At 40.0% G+C, this 22,070-nt stretch overlaps 1 protein-coding gene and 1 long non-coding RNA gene across 3 annotated transcripts in view; one reads left to right on the forward strand and one right to left on the reverse strand.

Annotated features, from left to right (window-relative positions):
- Window positions 1–2,742: 2,742 nt before the first annotated feature.
- LOC136005551 (uncharacterized) lies at window positions 2,743–7,908 on the reverse strand. Its single transcript, XR_010608799.1, has 2 exons — window positions 7,319–7,908; window positions 2,743–3,142 (listed from the first exon to the last, which is right to left on the reverse strand). It is a non-coding gene; the product is annotated as an uncharacterized LOC136005551 (long non-coding RNA).
- A 594-nt stretch (window positions 7,909–8,502) lies between these two features.
- The window catches only part of NFATC3 (nuclear factor of activated T cells 3), a 76,647-nt gene continuing 63,079 nt past the window's right edge, over window positions 8,503–22,070 (forward strand). For both annotated transcript variants that reach the window (XM_065662238.1, XM_065662239.1), the window contains exon 1: window positions 8,503–8,807. In XM_065662238.1, coding sequence (XP_065518310.1) covers window positions 8,708–8,807 — 100 coding nt within the window. In that variant the 5' untranslated portion in view covers window positions 8,503–8,707. The remainder of the gene's footprint in view (window positions 8,808–22,070) is intronic.

Below are 22,070 nucleotides of genomic sequence, written 5' to 3' on the forward strand. Positions count from 1 at the left end.
TTTTGCATTCTTTTTCATCCAGATACTTGTCTCATAGCAGTCATTGCTAAAACTCTGGTTTGTTTTAGTCTTACATCTGTGGAAAAGGCCTTGAAGATGGTTTGCAGAAGTCTGTGTCATCACTTTAATTTTCAGGATATCAGTTGAAGCCATACCAAACCAGTTCTGACATGAATCTATTTCCAGCAAATAGTTTAGCGGTGTTTGATATTGTCTGCAGATGGCAATATACTACAGATACCTCCATCTACATCTCTGGTATCATTATTGCAAATGTCAGTCTTCCTGCTATGGACCAAAGATTGCTGTAGTGTACTTACTGGAGTTCACAATGTAGGGCACCAGTTTGTTTATAATTTGCTGCCTAAACCAGGTTTTGTGCTAATTACTTTTCTTTGGAGTTGTCAACTCAGCATCTTTCACAAACCTTGTCTCCTTCTTGGGTTTTTTTGTTTAAGGAACTTAATTTTTCAAGGAGAAAACATCGTTTTGCTCTGGTTCTATAACTTCGTAGATATTACATGTATAGTGTATAGAGATTTTTGAATATACTTTTCATCTTCCATTCTATGTTCTCCCTAAATGGCTTTGAACTTTGATATAGTGCCTTTCAACTAGGGATATTAAACTACTTGTTACCAATCACTTACCTTTATCATGGCGATGACCAGTTTCTATTACCTTATATTCTTTCCCTCCCAGTTGTTACTACCATTCTGGATGCAACTGCTATGCCATTTTTGCCTAACAAGGCCAGAAACTAGATGTAATTGACGGGATTAGGAAGTAGCCTGCATGTTGAGCAATTTTCCAATTACAAGTTTTGCAATTGTAGGCTGGTTTTTGATCAATCAACAGATTGTGAGCCTTGATATCAGCAAATGCTTTATAAAAAAGACCAAACTGATTAAGAATAAAATTAGTAATTATTTTTTTTGCCAGTAACCAGTGCAGTCTCAAACACTCTAAGTGTAAAGTGGACAACAGTTTAAGTAATAAAGGCACACAACATATTTTACACTTAACCGTATCTTCAGTCTGTCAATCTCAAGCAATTTTAATGCCTCAAAAGGGCATTATGCACTGAAGTACATGAGAAAAAGAAAAAGAATTTCAACCCTCAAAAGACTGTGTCATGCTTTAGAATGGACTTATTCTTTATTTTAACATGAATCACTGTTAATGTCATGGCTTACACATTTGTTTCAGACAAATTTCATTTTATAATAGGAAGATAATCTATTTAAGTTTGGTAAGGTCCTCATAGAATTATTTACTGATCAAATAAAGTAATGATGTTGAATTTAACAAGTTTAGTCTTTTCTTACTGTTTTTTTTAACCTGAAAATATTTGTTCTGTAGCTTATCATTAATTACCACCTTGTGGCTTATTGGTATTACTTCTTTTTAACGTATGGGAGCAACAAGCCTTGGTCTCTAAAGGAGGAAGCAGCAGGTCAGGCATTTCATTTTGCATTTGCAGGCAGATAATTTGTTCATATTAAAACATCTGTGGCCTTTTTTATAATGAAAGCAAAAGGACTGACTGTATGATATGAATCCTTGGGATAAAATGGATTTTTAACATGTGTTCAAAATAGAAGTCTCACATGAGCACTCACTGAAACTCTGCTGTTTTGTTCAATATAAATTAACAGCTTAACCATTGTTTATACACCTCTGGTGAACTGATATACAGGATCTGGAAATACAGCAAAAATAAATTAATTTTAAATGGGTGAGACATTACTGAGTGATATTCTTCCACAACTTGCTGTGATCACTTCCTTAATAGAATATCTCATTATCCAGCTTGGAAGAATACTTAGTAATTCCTTTCTGTGTTCTGTCTTTTCTACTTTCCATACATTTTTAATATATAGCAGTACCTTTATCCCAATCCAGTCTGACACATAAGGAGGCAGAGGTTGCAGCTAAGCCCATTCCTGGGAAGGGGTTAGAGCAGAAAGATACAGACCGATACTAGCAGCATAATATCAGATGACATACTGTATAAGGATTGATTCTGTGACTGAATTAAACCTCCCAGCCTTTGCTCTGCCAAAGAAGAATCAACGCCCTTACACACAATCTGGACAGCAAGCCAGGCGGAAACTCAATCAACTAAACAACTGAGAGGCAGGAGCTGCTAATGAAAACTACTGCCCCTATTCCAATGCAAAGGGAAAAATAAATGTAAACCACCTGGCTGGTCTGTTTGACTTTATACTGGAATGGTTCACAGCAAAAAAGGCAGAAAAGCACCTGCCACAGCTGGCATATGGCAATTCTGCTCAATGCCTCTTGCCTCTCAGCTGAAACGTCTTGTATCCAGATTAAGCATTTGGGTCAGAAAGCTCATCAGGCAAGTGGTGCAAGCATGTGTGATCTAATGACTACGAAACAGATCCAGTTCCATGAAGGAAAGGTAGACGCTGAACATCCAAACTACCAGTGAGCCTTTAAAGTTTTCCATACCATTAAAAGCTATTGTTTTATGTTAGCTTAGTCTGATCTGAGTCAAGAATGAAAGAGTGACTTGATCAAGGCTGACAGACCTCCTCACTGAACAGTGATCCCCTCAGGCTTTGTACAGAAACCTGGAAATACACCTATCAATAAAAGATTAGTAATAAATTTATTTTGGTTGCTTATTGTGAATTATGGTGAAAAGCTGTAAAGAGGGAAAATGTTCTTTTGCTACCCCTGAAGACAACTAATATACTGATAAAGAAACCTTAATTTACTGATAAGCAAGGGCTATGTATCATTTATTAAATTACAATTTAAAAGGAGGAATGACTTAAGCATATGAGATTGTGGTTGTCTCTAAGCTAATCAAAGAACATCTAATATATCTGGAATACAGAAAAACTGGTGCACCTTAATCTGCACAGACATTACACTTGAACAAAACAAAACCATATCACAGCAGTATCACAGTATGTATAGATCCTACAGTAGAATAGCTAAAGGCTCAGAGTTCCATTTTGCACTAATAAACAGCTGTGTGATGCTTCTCCTTTTCCAGTACAAAGAGAAATATTAGCCTATATCATCTAGCCAGGTTGCTTGACTCTTCAAACACAGTGTATAAGAAGTATTCCGGACTTGAGGGTCCTTACTTGGAGGCATTTCCAATCTAAGCGAGAAGAGGAACAATAGAATTTTTATTACCTTCACCTTAAAGCAAAACAAAAGCAGTGTTTTCAGAGTCTATATAAATAGCAAGTTATTTGTGCTGCTTTGAGAAAGTCTGAAAATTAGACTACAAGAAATTAAAAGCTTGGAATAGAATCTGTATTTTCTATATCCCGGTCATGTACCAGAGGACTGTCTGCTGGCTAATGAACAGTCAAAAAAAGAAGTTAAAATCTGGAAAAGTAAGTAAAATGCTGCGTTAGTCTTTGTATCAAGCTTAAGAGCTTTTATGAAACCTCATTTGAGTTTCCACAAATATTTTATCTTATGCAAACATCACTGTGCATTAGAGGAGTTTGTTCTCATTCTGGTAGCAACCTCGATTGTCATCTGATTTCACTCACAAACCACTTTAGGCTTTGTAATAAGACTCTAAGGTATCTGTAAAAGCAATCATTTCCGAAGCAAATACTCATGCCTGGAAAGTCCTTATATATTGATATGAGTAATAATGTAGCTGATAACTTTACTTTGCTTTTACTTGATGATCTGACAGCAAAATACTATGAATGTAAGTTTTTGAAAAAAGCCATGCAGATAAATGCCAGATTTCCAGACCTTCTAGTCTTTTTAACATGTGTGATGGGGGGGATTCCAACCTGCTCTGTAAAACTATAGGAACATAAAGCAGCAGCAAACTTTATGAAGTAATGTCTGCTTTACATGGCAGAATTAAACAAACAATAAAGCAAAGCAAGGGTTGTTTAATGTATAAATATATTGAAGAAAAAGATATTAAAGTCTACAAATATGTCTGCAGTTAAGTTTAGGAGAGCGATGGAACTTCTTGGGAAAACTGTAAAATGGTTAAATGAGACTGTGAGTGTGACCTCATTAAGTTTTTATGTAGGTATTGTTTTGTCAACACACACCTTGTAGGCAATCTTTTTCTCCTTTAGACTTTGTAATCTTGCTATTACAAATGCATCACTGATCAAACACTGAGCACAAGATGTAGATAGAAGTGCTGTAATGAACGGTCATGGCTCAGGAAGTCTGAAAAGGATTTTCACTGGAAACATAAAATTCATCCATGTTCTGTCACATGCCTCCCTTTTACTCTATCTTCTATTACCATGTATTCTAATGCCTCAATTAGGACAACTCCTAATTTTCCTACAGACCTTTCCAATGCTATGCAATCTACTTCTGTTTTTGTTTTCGTTTTAATTCCCAAATGGCAGAAGTTTCGTATTTCACGCAGGCACTGGTAATTAGCCAAAGAAATTATTTAAGATGCCAGATGTCACATATAAAATATCAATAACCTATGACCCTGTGTGCAGAAAGCAAGCCCCTTTCCTATATGATTGCTCAATTTAACTTTTTTTGAATGTAGACTCTTTATGGAGGTAGTGTCTTTCTCCCATGTAATACCATCCAGCAAGCATAAAAAAAATGGATGTGCCTTATTAGCTGTAAGAGACATAAAGGAATGATATTTTGTTTGTATGCCATTTGCAAATGAGTTTAAGTGTGTAAGTATTCACACTGGTCAAAAAATTTCCCTTGTACTTTCTTCAATAGCAGCTATAAAAGGCATGACCATAGACACAAGCCAAGGAACAGTAGTATCCGCTGATTCTGGGAGTCTTTCTCTCTGCTTTCTCATCTGCCCTTTCTATGCCACACTGGTGTGTGTGGCTTCTAAACTGGTCCAGATTCAATCACAAATGGGAATGAGATCAAGCACATGAAACACAACCTTATGCATTATATTCTTAATTTGAGGCTGTTTGGACTATTGAATCATGCGGAACAAATGCCTGACCATGCTTCTTCCAAAGCCTACTCTGGCTACAATTGCACAGCTGGGTTTGATTTGCTGCCCATAGGAAAGGGGGAGGAATCCCTATTACTCCAAGACAAATACAGATCTGGGATGTGGCTGCAGATCCAGAATTCCTAGCTATCCAGCATAGGATGATGTGTGGAAAATAAAACACCGCACAATGGAGCCCTCAGGTTTTTGGAGCAGAAAGTAACAACACGCCTAGAAAATAGCCCCAGTTTGGAAAGGATTCAAATACCACAGGAAGCACATTCCTTCCTTCTTGAGGCACATGCAATAACTCCAGCTTCTGACCAGATCAAGGTGTATCCCCATCTGGATGCAATAACGCAGCCTAAAAGCAGCTAGGACAGAAACCACCTATGCATATTAAGTAAATGAATCAATAAAAGTGCCCCTGCTTACAAAACCACAAGTGAAATAAAGTTGCTGCTACTGTTTCACCTCTCAATAGCAAGCAAAAGCCAAATCAGCCATCCATGAGGCACAGGCCTCAAGTACAGAGCTTGACATAAGTCCCTCCAAATTGACGTAAGCTCACGTCAGTCATTTCAGGGCTTCTGCCAACTCACTCTCAGTCATGCCCCAATTGCTCTTTAGCTGTATAGAAAGGAATTGAAGGTGGGGGCTTTTTTTATAAATTCAAACAGGAAGTGTGCATGTTTTGGTGCAGTGGGACAGAGACAGCAAAATGAAAAATAGGGTGAAGATGACAAAAAGAAAGGATATTGCTGGCAAGAAATGGAAGTTCTGAACATGGGCAGATATATATGATTTCAATGTAAAAAGCTGAATGAAGACGACTGAATAACTTAATTGCTCACAATGCCACCTTTCACATATTCTGTAAATTCTTGTTAGATAGATGGTCATGATAGTCAATTATTTTAGGATGTATAGTCCTTTTTCTTTTTAATTAACAACAGTGGGCAGCACAAAAACACTGCCTCATAGTTTCTGAATGAATGAATACCATCCCAAACAGGGGAGAGAACATTTGTTTTACAGTTAAGGGAAAGGCACAAGACAATAATATATATATTTTTCATGTAGCCTACTGTTTAGAAATATACTCAGAACATCTTATCAACAAACATTTGTGTTCACATTTCCCCTTATGGAGAGAACAAGTTTGGTTGTATTTTTCTCAGGCATAACGACCAACCTACTGGTATAGCAGAACAGGAAACCGCCACGGTTACTCAACCTGATGTAATCTGACACAACAATTATTTAACCATAGACAAATTCTAATGTATCTGCTTTGAAAATATGAAAGATTAAGCAAAAGTTTTTAGACAAAAATAAGCAGCATTTTATATAAAGTGTATTTGACTGAATTGTTCATCGTAGACCTATTTTCATTTAAGAATGCACAAGGGTTTTTCTTAACCACAGTTAATCCAATTACACATTCTTTTCCAGCTTCTCTTGCTACATGACCTTGGATTTAGAGGTAAAAAGAAGCTTCAGGCCAACAGGCTTCCTTCAGGAGAGAAAGCTGGCTACCCTAACAAGACCATCAACCTTTACATACTGTAGGAACAGTAGTTCTAGTTGCTCATGTGTTTTAGGTAAAGAAATAGCTAGTGGTGTGAGGGAAGTGACAGTTGAAAGGACTGTGTGTTTGTTAGGAGATAAACAAATGGCTGCTTTGTATGCTGGGCACTAGAAGCAGCTTCCCATTTTTACTTGAGCAAGCTCCTCCTGTCCCAAGTTCTACACAGTATTTTTTAATATGATGCTATTTCCACCAGAATTGCAGGGTCACAAAGTAGCTTTTTATTTAGGCTTGCTTTCTTCAGCATAAATTACCCATCTTCCCCAAGGAGTGCACAGTTAGAATTAATTGAGCTCTTGTAAAAGCCTGCACTGTAGCCAATGTGAGCCTTCTTTTCTCACTTCTGTTCAGTCTGTAAAAAAGAGCATCTAGATACAAATCTATGCATGGGATCATGATATGCCTGAACAACAACAAGTGCAAAAAGACCCTGTGCACAGAAACAATTTGCATTAGTTATTTATGACTCAAACAATATTAACAGGCAAATCTAAAATTTCCACATGCTCATACTCCAGTTAATTATTTAATCAAGTAATTAAATCTTGTCCTTCGATGTTTAAAGGATACAGCAATGAATCTTTGGTTAGTACACCTTTCATTCTGTAACATAAATAAAACTGTGAACACTATGTAACTATAAACAAATGCTACTGACTGCCAGTAGCTTAATTCCTATCAATCCCAGCTTTCAGCAGAAACCTAGGATCAACCTAAACTACATAATTGAGGATTAATCTTTTACTTAATTCCACAGCACTCACTGATGGTTTCACGAAGTTGTCCTGGGATTTCTTAGACTGCAAATTCCAGGCACATCAGGCCAGTCATGGTTTCTGCACCATCATCCACACTAGGAACAGACGCTCCAGCTAGAAAAACAACTTAGTCTATTTTTGTCCCTCCCCACTCTTCCCCCTTCTGTTTTTCAACCTTAATACAAAGCAAAAGCGTAGGTGATGGTATGTTATTGCACAGGCAGAGTATTCTGAAACACGTGTGCCCTTCCTAACGCCGCCGTGGCTCCCTTTACTGATGCCACAAGTTGCTAAGGAGTAATCCTCGCAGTTGCTGCACCGCTGCTGTTTCCAAGGAGCCTGGAAAGTAAGCAGCTAACAGTTTAGGGTCCTTCAGCCAGCATCTGTTATCCCAGCCGCATTCCTCAGCTCAAGCCAACCTATCTAATTACCCGAGTTGCTAATCGGTGCCAAGCGCACCACCTATTCACACGCGATACTCTGGCAGACTAACACGAAACCCGCGTTCCTCCACTCTCGGGAGGCGCTTTACGCCTTGCGGCAGCGCTCACGCACCGGCTCCCGAAGCGGCGCAGCCTGAAGCACGGCGGCGCAGCTCTGCGGCGGCAGAGGGACACGTGGCGCCCGCGCCCCGCTGCCCCGCCCTTTTGCGTCAGCTGGCTCCCGCGGATTGGGAGCCTGGCGCAGCCCGGCCAACCAGCTACAACCGACTACAGCCAACCAGAACCGACTACAACCAACCAACTACAGCCAACCAGAACCGACTACAACCAACCAACTACAGCCAACCAGAACCGACTACAACCAACCAACTACAGCCAACCAGAGCCAACTACAACCAACCAACTACAGCCAACCAGAGCCAACTACAACCAACCAACTACAGCCCCCGGCGGCCCCCGCGGCTCGCCCCTCTCGGAGCCACGTGACCTGCCGCGAGGCGTGCCCCCCCCCCCCCCCCTCCTCGGCGCCGGCGCGGGTCACGAGGCGCCGCCGGTGTCGCCGACGTCACCGTGTGAGAGCGGCGGGGGGGGAACCAACTGTGGGAAACGCCGGCCCGGGGCGGGGCGGGGCACGGTGGCGTAGCGGGAGGCGGGGTTGCCGGGGCGCTCCACGGCGCGGGGGCGGGGCCGGCGGGGCGGGGCCAGCGGCGGCCCGTAGCAGGCGCCGTCGCCGCTGAGTGACAGAAGGCGCCCGGGTACGGGAGCTTGCGTTGGGGTTGGAGCCGCCGCTCGCGCCCCTACTCGTGTCTCCCTCTGTGTCCCCTCAGGCCGCGGCGCCATCCTGTGTTATGAGGCGGCCCTGAGGGGCGGCGGCGGCGGCGGCGGCGGCCAGTGCAGCCCGACGCGGCCCGGCAGGGTGACGGCGTCTCGGTTCGCCTCGCCGGCCAAACCCATGACTACGGCAAACTGCGGCGCCGCCGATGAGTTCGACTTCAGGCTGATCTTCGGGGAGGACGGGCAGCCGGGCCCCGGGCCGCCGCTGGGGCCTGCAGGTGCGCTCCTCATCTACAGCTTGATCGCCGCCGCTGCCCTCCCGCCGGGCCCGGGAGCGGGATCGGCTTTCCGTTTGCTGTTTTCCTCAGGGCGAGAGCGGGGAGGGTTGGGCTGCCGCCTGTCCCGCTGACGCAGGAGGTGGGAGACCGGAGCGGGGCTGGGGGGACGTCATTCCTCACTCAGGCTGCGACCGCCTCACGGCGCCGGATTTGGAGCAGCGGAGGGGCCGGGGCTCCCCGGGCCGCCCGCCTCCGGTACAACTTTATGTGGGAAGAGGGACCCTAGAGCGGGCATTGCGCCGGAGGAGCCGCCCCAGGCGCCTTGCCTTGGCGGGGGGCGTGTTGGATCGGGTGGGCCTGGCTCCCTCCCCCCACACGGGCGGCCTCTCGGCCCGGCGCAGGTAGCGGCGGGGAGCCGGCGGCTATTTCCCTCTGTGGCGGCCCCGGTGGCCCCGCAGGGTTTGGGGAGCGTGCCGTTAAACTTGGCACCGGGCAGGGAGCGACTAGACTAATGGGTCTTCACTGGAGACTTGCCGGGGCTCTGAGATGGAAAGTTTCGACCGACCGGTTCCCTGTACGAAAAGCATCGTAGTTACTCCGGTGTGTGCTTACAAACTTTGTGTACGTGTGTGTATATACGTGTGGATGGGCAAAACATGGCACGTGGGATGTGATGGCTATTTGCGTCCCTATGGGCAGGTATATACACATATTTCAGAGGGTTTCCAGTTTATTCTGTTTTGTAATACTGAAGCCTGAAAATCCCTTTTAGAACAGCTCATATTTCTCTAAACCACAGGAAATAAAGTATTCCTTGCAAATCATGATGTGGAGAATCAATAAGAGCCAGCTGTGCCGTCTGTAGCTATACCAGACCTCTATGGCTGCATGCTGTTTTTTCTGACCTACTTGAAATAAGTATTAATTGGTAATGCACTATCTTAAGTCTAACTGGATAGATGATAAGGTAGCTCTGAATCACTACTATACAGGCTAAGTGTTGCAGCCATGTTGTTTTGTTCTCTGACTTGGTTGTCTGCATAAGTTGGTTGGAAAACAAATCAGTTTGATACAGTCTGTGTGTAATCCAACGCAAACACTCAGGGCGGATTTCGTACAAAATCTCTAACTGACTTGATGCTGTGATTTAGTTTACAGATTCCATCAGATAAGGAGAGATTTCTTTTGCCTGTTTTCCAACTTAGTAGATGGTGCTGTTGGGAAGAGGGGTTGAGTTCTGCTGGCTAAATAAGTGCATTACAGTACTGCAGGAAAACAATGATGAATGTTAACAAATTACAACAAAAGTAATTCTGACACCCGTACTACTATTCTATTCATATAACATTAGTGGTCTCAGCTATGCTTCTCTGTCGATGATAGATGAGAGTGAGAAAAAAGTTGCTGAGGAAACTGGAAATACTAATGATACTCAGTTAACTTCTTTAATATTTGTATTTTGGTAGCATTCCATAAGCAGTTCAGATACTACTCTGAATACAGGGAATTTTCCAAGCTTGGTAAATTCAGACAATTTTTAAGGCAGATTTGAAACTGTGATATTCAGGTCTGTTTGCTGGAGCTTTCAGTAATAAATCCATCATTTGTGTCTCTAACTCAGTAATTCCACTGTTTTTGCAGAATACTGGAGATGGTGTCACCTGCTGTTCACAGATACGGCCTTCAGAGGCAAGGATTAGAATAGATCTCTGCCTTCAAGTATCCTATTGAAGGGATTGCCAGAGTTTAGCTGTTGGTTCTGCCCATGTAGTTTACATACAAAGAGCTAGACTGAATCCAAGAAAGGACTTCTCCCTCTTCCAAGTGTATTAGCTAGACGAACAAAATTTCCTGCGTGTCCCTTAAGCATATATTGAATAATTGCCTATCACTTGTTTCAGTGATGATGTCTGTTGTGCAGCAAAGTAAACTTAAGTGCATTTTTTTTCCTAATGGATGCTAATAATAAAATATGCAGGTCACAGAGGAAGTTGCTGAATTTGAAATAAATAATACTAAAATTACTGAGTCTTCCATAATCATGGAGAACACTTGACACTTTCTCATGTCTTGTGCTGTATCTCTAGAAGTTTGGAATTGGCATCCTTGTTGAAGAAGTGTCTATTACAAAGTTCTTGTGTAAATAACACGGAAATCTACATTAATGCTTTCATTTATGCTTAGACTACTGCAGTGTTCTGAGAATTTTATTCTTTTTTATATGAGTATATATAATATATACTTTCATATTTTATCTTTAACTGATTTTTAATCAAAAGCAAGAAAAAGTGAGCTATTCTTCCATTTCCTTTACTATACTTTTGATTTCTGAATTACTAAGAAAATGCAAGTTGTAGGCAATAGATTACCCTTTTTATGACATTAAAAGAACAATAAGAGTAATTAAATCAACTGGAATTCTGAGTTATTATGCAGGACAATTTCAGATGGTTGTAGGATAGCAGAACTAAAATACTTAGTTTTGTGCTAAATGGCAGAAATGGAGATTAATGTTCTGCAGCAGTGCTTGTGTGCTTGATCTGAAAGTTGTAGCTTGTGCTGCAGAGAAGAATGCATGAAAGGTGGTTTAAGGGTGCTGAAAGTCTGTACTTTAATACTGCAGTCTTTGCACGATCCTTTTCTGACAAAATAATTCATGCCCCCAGTAACCAAAAGTAGAATTTATTTGAGATGCCACCAGGTTTGGCCTTTTTAATGAAGAGATTTTGAGGATGTAATACGTGACATTGGAATAATTTAACTTGAATGATGCCGCCACCCGCTTTACACTCAGTTTTGCAGCACTGTACAGTGGAGACCTCATAGTAGCCTTCCAGTATCTGAAGGGGGCCTATAGGGTTGCGCGAGGGGACTCTTCATGAGGGACTGTAGTGACGGGACAAGGGGTAACGGGTTAAAACTTAAACAGGGGAAGTTTAGATTGGATATAAGGAGGAAATTCTTTCCTGTTAGGGTGGTGAGGCACTGGAATGGGTTGCCCAGGGAGGTTATGAATGCTCCATCCCTGGCAGTGTTCAAGGCCAGGTTGGATGAAGCCTTGGGTGGGATGGTTTAGTGTGAGGTGTCCCTGCCCATGGTGGGGGGGTTGGAACTAGGTGATCTTAAGGTCATTTCCAACCCTAACTATTCTATGATTCTGTGGTTTTGGGAATTTTGCCTAGGATTTAAGCATTAAGCAAACTGCATTAAGGTCTTCACAGGTACTGTTAAAACCTGTTGAAGAAGCAGTACACTATTTAATACCAAACTGTGCAAAAGAGGAGCAAATACAGGTTGCTGTGGTTGTTTCTTTAGCAGAATTTTTATTTTAAGGGTTCATCTTCTAATTCGGCAAAGGAGTTTTTGCAGGATAAGGGCCTTTAAAGAACTTGGAGTATGTAGTACTAAGCTGGGAATTCAGGATCTTGTAAGGTTCTGTAACATCCAAAATACAGTTTTTGTTGGTGTGTAAAATGGGGACTGACTTAAAGTGAGAGGCTGCAAACTGTTCAATATTCAGAAAATTAATTATTTAATTACTTGGGAAATTCTGACTGCATTATTGATACCGCTGTTTAGAATTCTGTCTAAAATGTGCCTTATTATTTCTGATGAAGTCTTCTAGAGTGAAAGACAGGAAAACAAGAGTACTGTGTGAAATTTTTGTTCTTGTGGGGTGAAGGAGGAGAAATTAATATTATCTTTTAATATAAGTAATTATCCATGGTTTATTTTGTTTATTTGTTTTTGCATTATGTGAGTGCTTTAAAAATACTGATAAAAGTACCCTCCTTGAACTGCTGGTTCATCATGTCTTGTTTATTTTCTTGGAAACTGTGGAAGAAGCTGAAAAAGGGGTTCTGAATATTTCCTGTGACTTAATATATGGTTAAGTAATACTGTGTAGTAATCTTGTTACAGATGAGCCTTACAATCTCTCTTACTTTTCTCCTGGACAGTGTGGTATGAAAAGTATTAAGAATATCCTCATTCTGTAATGAATTTAATGACAGTTCAAAACATCTTTGTGAGCTGGAGCCTCGCTCTGGTTAAGGACAGTATTGCTGGCTTAGGATCTTTAGTTTATTTGAAAACTACTCATGTTCCCCTTCAATTTTTTTTTTTTTTTTTTTTTTCCTTCTAGCTTACAGCTTTTAGCTTATTGGTTTGAGGCTGTTACTGAATATCAGGATTGAAATACACATTTTGCTGACTGTCAAAATAATATCTGATCTTTTCTTACCATGCCAGACCTTCTCTCTCTATGAGCATGTGAACTGTTGGGCTGCTCAGCAGTTGCCTGCTGCCTATGTGTTAAGCGCTCTGAAGTGATAACAGGCACTGATTTTTTTTTTTTTTTTTTTTTTTTTATTTCATTAGTAGCTAAGGAGAGATCTCTGTAGCAAAACCTAGCACTATAATAGAAGTAATTTAGATATGTATTAAAAGTCTTAAACTCAATGATTTGTACATAAATAACACCATGAAACTAGTCTTTACAGATTTGCCTTGATCGTTAATATGTGAAGTATTCTTCACTTTTAAGTGTGTGTTCATGGCAGGTATTGCTGGCTGGGATTGCTGGTAGAGAACAGAAAACAGCCTAAGCTGTTTACAGAAGTTTGCAGTATGCTTGTACTTTTTGTTATTTTCCCTAAGATGCTGATTAAGGTAAGCAGTACTAAGAAAGCCAAGTTGTGGTAGGAAAGAGAGGAGGCTCGTAATTGGACTGAGTGGAAAATTAAGGGCTGGATGCTGGTAGTAATTGTGGACTTGAGGTGTGAGCTGAATGAGGGTTGCTGTTGGTGAAATTCATTTTTGTGATCACGTACTTCTGATCCAGAACTGCTACAAAGTTTGCTTTCCTTAACTGAGCAAAAAAAACCTCGTGAGATATGTTCTTCCGAAGTCTTTTTAATAGACCACTTTGCACACTTACGTAGTTCACCTGGAGTATTATTCCTTTTTTTGAAGGCTTTTTATTCTGTTTTGATTTGGTTGCCCATATAAATGGGTAAGAGACAGTCTTACCACAAAATGGTAGCTCTGTGGTTAATATGTATAATTTGAGCTATCCAGACAAATACAGCTGTCTGTGCTGGTCTGTAAATCTTTGCTATACAAAGAGTGCTCACAAGGATCAACTGATGCAACTATGAGAAAGGAATAAACAGACAAGTTGCTGGAGTTTGTTTCTTTTCTTTCTGCCTTAGACATAAATGATACTTTTTAACAGATATGTTTGTTTATTATTTAGATACTGAGATGGGAACCACCATGTGAGGGAAATTTAGTTGCTATCATTTTATTTTACAAGCTAGCGGATGCTGGTGTCTGTGCACGTAAAAGATTGACACAATGCAAATCAGCACTGGAGTGTGGTTATATAATCTCTTGATGGAGGGGAGGAGGCAAAACCAAACAGCTGCATTTGGCCAAAAATAGAGGGTCTGTGACAAGAACCTTGTGACTTCAGGATAGCTTGGACAGTCACTGAGGGAGAACCAGAGGAAAATGTGTGTTGAAGTAAAATCTGGTGTCAGTGGAGGCAGAATTGCCTGGCCACTGGGGCTAGCAGATTAAGGTGTAATTCTAGGAAGCTGATGTGTTTGAATATGTTGTGGTTTATTTACACTGAATGAAGTTTTGCTTGTTTGGATAAAGCTTGGCCAGTATAAGACCATTTGAGAAAATACCAAATTCTTTTGTGTGCACTTGTGAAGCAGTTGCAGTTGCACCTGACCTAATTTAATAACTTTTATGGTTTGGCATAGGGTTCTTGAGTCACTACATAGTGCCTTGAGAATCACTGTAGTGAGTCTCTATGTAGTGCAGGAATTTGAAAATTACCTCTAGTTTAACAGAATTTCACTTATGTTTAAATTTATAGTCGCACCTCACCCTCTGTACCCTTCTCTCCCATGTGAATTATGGGCATAGTGCAAATGAATCCTGAGCTGCGATGTGGGAGATGATCAGGACACAAAAGCATTTGTGCTAATGTTTTTAACTTACATACTTGTGAAAATTAGAAATAAGCTCTCGCTCTTTCTTCAAAGTAGCCCTCTGCTTAAAGCTTGATGGTCTTTTTCCTATTGTTTGTATTGTACAACCGAAAGCAGTTTATCATATCCCACCTGAATAGTGGCCAAATAAGTTGTGTTGCCGTGAATGACTGAGAAGTGAGAGTAGAATGGGCCCGGGTCAGTGCTAAGCAGCAGTTTGGCTGTTCACTGCAGTGATATAAATATGGGAGTTGTTGCCCAAAGCTGCCCTAGTGGGCCAGGGAAGTATGTGGAGCAGACTTGGCAGGAAGCCCAGCCTGTAAAACAACATCCAAGTCCTTGCATTTGTCCAGGCATGCCATAAAGGGTTCAAATGACAGTGGAATTTAAGATGAGTGATCAGAAAGGCTAAGTAGAATTGCAAGGCAGGAGTAAGCTTATTAACAAGGCAACATTCTCTTCTACCTTTAGTACACCCATCTGTGAGTATTTTTGTGATATACTGGCAAAATAGAACATTTAGAAAATTGTGGAACTTTTCATTCAGGGAAGACCAGTTTATATGAAGAACTGCAGAAGTGGTTGATAAGCAAGCGTTTCGGCTGGGCTGTGGCCTGCACATCTCATGAGTTAACAGCTGAACTTAATCATTTACTTGGCTCTTCTGATTAAATGTATTGGTGGCATTGAATGCTTATGGTTACTTTTGTGACGAAGGACAATGGGTATGATAAAAAAGAAGATACTTTTGTTGGTTTTCTCTGGGAGGCCCAGTTGTCATTTTTGTGTGCCTGGGGGAAAGAGAAAGAATCAACTTTCTGGGGATCGTACTACAAACCCATGATCTAACAGCAATAAATTCATGAAAATAGAACTCTTGGTTAAATTTGGGTTTGTGTTGTGTTACTGGTTTGTCTGTTTGGATTTTTATTTGTTTAGGGTTTTGTTTTATTTTTGTTTGTTTTAAGAGAAACAAACTTCATTTGAAGCTGCATAAATAATGTTTGTAGGTAGAAATGTGAGCAGATACTTCCAGCTAATTTTTATTGCCAGAAATTTATAATTATATTATTCATATTAATATTTAGATTAATAGGAATTGCTTGTTTAAAAAATGGCTCTCAGACTGCATTTTGAAGATTAGTCATCACTCATAAAAATGAGAAATGGTTTTAATATAGCAAAATTGCTGGATGGTGTTGAATTGTTCTGGGTTCTTTCTAACAGGTTGGTGGAGAGAGTTATTTTTGAAATCTCATAAATATTTCTCTTTGGACTTAATTTATAGGTCCTTTCAAACTGTTATCTTTCCATTTTCTTTATGAGGTTATTCAAGATTGCAGGAGGCAAATAATTTTCAATTCACTGCTTATTGAGAGTCTTCATGTTTTAGCCGCTGATAACTTTGCTTTTTGGGAGCAAGTGCTGGGAGAAATATTTTTTTAATCCCAGGTTTTACTTTTTTAAAATGGCTTTGGTAAATAGAACAAATGGGAAGACCACTTAAATTGAGTGATAGGCAGCATTTGTACTGTGCTGGAAGAGAATGGACTTGTGACTGTAGTTGGGGTAGAGCACAGACTGTTACCTTCTAACTGAAGTTGCTTTGCAGAGTAACCTTTCATACCCAAAATTAAAGCATACACTAAAAGTAGATTGAGAAGCTGATAACACAGTCGTGGTGCATTTATTAACCATTAGTGACAATGACTCACTGCTCTTGATACGGGCTGAAATAATGTCTATAATAATTTATAACTACTCACGTTGATCTTAGATGCTTTCTAGTAGTTATTCCTTGCATCAGAAACACAAAGTTGATGAGATGTAATAACTCTGTTATTACAAAAGGCTTTAACAGTGTCATTTGGGATAACTGTACTCCAGTGACAAGGCCACAAGAGAATGCGTGGTTTAATCCAAAGAACTACTAAGAAAATCAGTCAACATCTTGTGTGTTGCATAGCTTCTTTAAATTAGGTCAATGTCTGTATTTTGTCAGTATAATTTGTCAAATTTACGCGTTTGAGAGCAAATGCTAACGTCTTTCAAACTGCCTAGCTTTTCTGGTTGGGGCAGGAGATTAGGCTGCTTAGGTACAGTATGTGGTGATACCTCCAATCCTGCTGGAATAAACTCAGGCTTTAGGACTGAAGAGATGCAGAGTTTCAGGACTTACATGTGGCACAGTTGTGAGGTATGCTAATATGGTCTTCTTTACACTTTGGAGGATCATTCTGAAAGTTGCTGAAAACATGGTGTTTTCAGCTTCCCTTTTCTCATTTGGCTGTTTGATTCCTATTTCTCCCTGTTAACACTTTCTGTGTCAATCTTAGCAAAGTGAATTCAAGGTTTTTCTGATTCTACACTCGTGAGCAGCTGGGAAAACAGGAAAAGTTTCAGATTATCATTCTGACTCATTTCAGTCCTTTGATGTGCAGAGAGCCTCTGAGTTTCATGCACCTGAAGTACGCATTAAAGCTGTATTATGAAATACGTTGGTGAAAGGTGTAATGTTATTGATTTGAAGTAGTGAGTTAACTTTAAGTATGATAGAATTGCCTGTTGTGGAATGATTTGCCCTTTCTCATGTTGTAAAACAGAGGCAGAAGTACGGTATAATTTTGCTGAAGTGTGAAGAGTTCCCCCACTATGTTCAGACGCTATGAATACCAGTTTCAGCCTCTGTGTCATGCTGTTTGGTAAACAGAGGGAGGCATGCCTCCATTTCACCCCTCCTCTTACTGTGTAAGTCTCTCCCCACTCAGACTTTTTGCCTTGACTTATTGCATTCTTTGTCTACGAGTTTTCACAAGACCTATGCCTATGTCACCACACTGTCCCATAAACTAAAATACCTACTTTCTTGCACACTCTTGTGTTCTGTTTGCTGTGGCTCTTCTTACACATTCCAGTCTTGGAAACTTGGGTTCTGCTTAGTGTTTGGTTCAGGACTGGAGCAGACTGTAAACCTGGAGGTGTGTCTATAGACCTACAGGTTGCATTAGCAAGCTCGTTGGTGTTAGAAGTTGATCAGTAGCAAAGGCATTCATGTAGGTAGGTAGGTGAGGATTGCAGTTTATAGGTAAAGCATAAACCAGAACTTTAAATAACTGGAGAGCCTTTTATGGAGTCTGTTAGTTTTGCCCCCACAAAGGACGAGTTAGATTGTGAATGATAAACTGGCCTGCAGTACCAAGAATCTAGACAAACCTTTGGCTGGCATCTATAGCACATGATTCCCTTATTCTCATCAATCAGTATTTGTCTAATGTCCTCACTTGCCTTCATGATCAGCCTTCTTCCTATGGGTCAGGCACAACATGGCAGTTGTTTTGAAGTGCTCAGTCTTCTTTCAGTTCCCATGTCTATACATACCAGATGCTCTGGGATTGCAGGGCTGCAGTCCTTTCACAAATTCTAATAACTGTATAAAATAGTGTACTTCATCTACAGAATAGCAGTGACAAATAGGCTGTTAATACTGTGTGTTAGTAACCACTGCATGGATGTCTTGTGTCATTTTAAGAAACTAAGGCTGTAGTGTATTTCTTAATATCTCTGAACTACTAGGGTCCTGTTAAGCTGAGTGTCTATTTAACACTGAATGGCAAATGAGGCTTTATCAAACTGGAGGGCACTGTCTTCTGTGAAATAATGTGCCCTCTTGAATGACATATTCACAGAGAAAAAAGAAGGCAAAGACAAGCCTGTAGAACTTACAGATTTTTTTTGATGTAGGAAGTAAATATTTTTCTTTTCCAACCTGTTATGCTTATTAAGGATTAATCCTTAAATACTGAACCACAAGCTGTGTAAAGTTTTCATTTACAGATGTGCTTCATAATCAAGCTAGAACACCAGCAGAGCTGGAGGAGGCACAAGTATAAGCATTACTTAGCACTTCCTCTTGCTGCTTTTTGTTCTTGTAACTGAACTTAGAATGGCTAATTCTTGTTGAACCATACAGTTACAAGATGGATTTTTTTACCTGTTTTGTACATCATTTTTTTATCAACATATCTCAAGCACTCTGCTATGAAAGATTGTGGCTACTTACATTTTTTTACAAAAAGGAATAAACCTCAACTGAGTAACTACCATTTGCTGCAACAAAAATACATAATTTTCTGAAATATGCTTTGTAGCTTAGGGAGATGCATTTGACTTTTCATGTGTATTTAGTCTGTTTTCCTTACATACCAAATAAAATTTCATGACTGTTACTTCCCTATTTGGAACTCAATTCCGTTGCTTCAACATGGGTGGATGTACACTGACAGCCATTCTAGTTTATATGCATAGCAGGCCATGGCCTATGGGTTAGTTGCATGTTAGGTTTTTATTTGATAGTGAAAACACCTGCAGTTCCTGGTTTCTCCTCATGTCCCAAAGCTTGCCATTCTGTCAGTTATATATACAGGTGTTTACGTTAGTGCACTGCAGATCTGATTGCCAAAATGTATGTGTTAAAAATATGTCCGTTCTCATTTCCCCTCGCCCTTTGTTTGCAAGTGTGTGTGTGGGAGGGTAGTTGCTGCTGAAAAAAAGTAACACATAGTTACACCCTGAGACCCAGTATGCTCTTATTTTATTCCATGTCAGTTGTAAACATTTCTTATACTGCATTATCCACTTGCTTAAACTAGCACAGCTTCATTATTCTTCTGCATTTCTACCAAAGACAATGAATTCTTATCCAGACTAGAATTTGGAAAAGACACATTGATGAGCTCACATTCTCGAGAAGATTGTTTTTCTTGTACATTTTCAATATTCTTCCTTAACACAAGGAATGAGTGAAGTTCTAATGGGCACAACAGAGCTGCCCCTTGTGCACATGACTGACAGAAGTAAAATTTATTTTTATCCTTTCTGAGTAATCTGATATGCCCGTGAAACAGAGCACAAAATCACTGAAGTGAGAGAACTGCTTCATTAAATGGCAGTTGTTCTAACTCATCCTTTTCTGAAAGCATAAACTTGAACTACTGTTTTGTGTGTTGCTAAACTTGGTCTATAAGGATATGTCTTCCTACTTCACCTTGCTACTTGAAATTTTTTTCACAATTTATATGTGTTCAGTATCATGTTTGGTGGTTTACTAGGCAGTTAGACTCTTAAGCTAATGGATTGCAGTTTTGTTTGTTTGGTTGGGTTTTTTTGTTTTGTTTTGGTTTGGGGGTTTTAAGTTGTATTTTTTATATTGCTGTTTAAGCTTGTAAGAAATGTTTCTAGAGAATTTATGGCTGGCAGTGGAAAACTGAAGTTAAATATGCTTTTAGAGAGCTTTAATGTGATAGCTTACCAGCAAGAACTCTGATAGGTTGTCTTTTTAAATGCAGAAAAGGAAAACTATGACTCTTAGGTATTTTGGGTTCTTTGTGAAGATTTAGACTCCTCTTTTCATCCTTAGAAATATATGAACTGCTGCAAATCAGTAGGATACTGAAATAAAAAAATGGAGCTGCATATGTTTTTTGTTCTTATTTACAGGTATTTCTGTGGCATTCTTAAAAATATGATTGTGTTCAGAAAGAGATCATGATAACTGTCATGACAACTGAAAAAGAGAGGAGGTTGTCATTCTTTTTAAAGTTTGGGAGTGGAGACAGATTATATGACTTGCCTGAGAACACATATGATGTCTGTGGCAATGCTCAAGTCTTTCCTCATGCTATTTAAAGGACTTGATTGATGATCCTGTTTTCACAGTAGTATTTTTATAAGACCAAGTTCGTGTTGCACTTTCTTAGTAGCCTATAACAACTCCTATTGTCTGAACCTTTTTGTTTATGGACTTACAAACCTAGATTAATAAAAGTGGTTTGGATAATTTTGACACAGGGCTCCTATTCAGTCATTTGATAGTAATTGACCTTCGTTCTGTGAAGAAGTCTGGCTCACTACACAGCTGCACGTATGCATGTGCTAGTGCATTGTTGAGGAGTGAACAACTGGTGGGCAAACATTACAAGTCCTGAATGTGCAGTCTGATACGACAACTAGTGAGCAAAATGTTCTTTAGGAGCAGTTGTTCTGGATATTATTTAATTATGTTCTCCAGTTAGAAAGCCTATGTTGAAAGTGTAGTTAGCAGCTTAGTAAGGGATGAACCAGTGTTGTTTTAATGCTGAACAGGAGCTTCTGTAAACTAGTCTTTCCTGACTGTAGTAAATATGCATTCAAAATGACAGACTTCCTGGTTCTCATGGATTAAGGATGACACAGATGCGTAAAGTAAGGTTGGAGGTCTGCAGCTTTATGTAGCTTATAGGTACTATTTGAACATAGAGCATCTGCTAACTTTCATGACTCCTCAGCAATAAACCTGATCTCAGCAGGATGGGGAAGAAGGCTTTACTAAATTTCTAAAGACTCAATGGTTTCTCCATGTATGGTAGTGTTAAAAGTCCTAAGCTAAAACAAAGCTTGGTTTCTTTCTAGCTCTCCAGAAGACCTCCTTTGATAGTAAAACAAAATTTGTTTGACATGGTTTTGTTCTTAGCAAACATTGACTTGTTTTGTTTCCCTGTCTCCTTTTAAATGCTTCCTGGAACAAGCATACTATTAATATTACTTCTGAACCTGAAGTTAAACTTACTGGCCCATAAGTTTTCAGTAGTTTCTAAGCTTTTATTTATTCCAGTTTTCTTGATTTTGCATTGCTGTTAACTTTGTAAGCAATTTACTCAGTTGCCTTTACTAAAAAAAAAAAAAAAAAGCATTTAACACACCTGCCTTTTCAGGGTCATGGCAGGCTTTTGATGTGAATGGCACTGCTTCTTTGATCTTTGTATTTTGCTGTGTCTGTTCTATCTAGCATCTTGCCCCTATGTGCTTGTGGTAGTTTTTATGCTCTAGTTTAGTAATCTGACCTAGTTTCATTTTCTTGAACCCTTATATTTTATGGTCAGTGAAGGCCTCATGAGTTGGCCAAGTAGACTTCTTTACTGCCTTCACTCAGCCAGTAGGATTGTTTGGATGTAGTGGCCATTCTGCTCAGTAATGAGAGTTCCATAACTCCATTTTTTCCCTTGGGCTTCCCTGTAACTGTTTTTTCTCCTTGCCCTTGCCTATTGTGAGGCTTGCCTGAATTTGTTTACTCTCTGCTTTCTTGAAGACCTGTGATGGATTTTTTTAAGCTATTCTCACTCCTTTCTCTTTTAAGGGTTATTAGCTAGTATGGGTTTGGTTTGGTTTTGGTTTGGTTTTTTTCCTCATTTCTTTCACCTAACTTATACTCATCTTTGTATGT

The sequence above is a fragment of the Lathamus discolor genome, chromosome Z (assembly GCF_037157495.1).
Source record: "Lathamus discolor isolate bLatDis1 chromosome Z, bLatDis1.hap1, whole genome shotgun sequence".
NCBI classification, from domain to species: domain Eukaryota; kingdom Metazoa; phylum Chordata; class Aves; order Psittaciformes; family Psittacidae; genus Lathamus; species Lathamus discolor.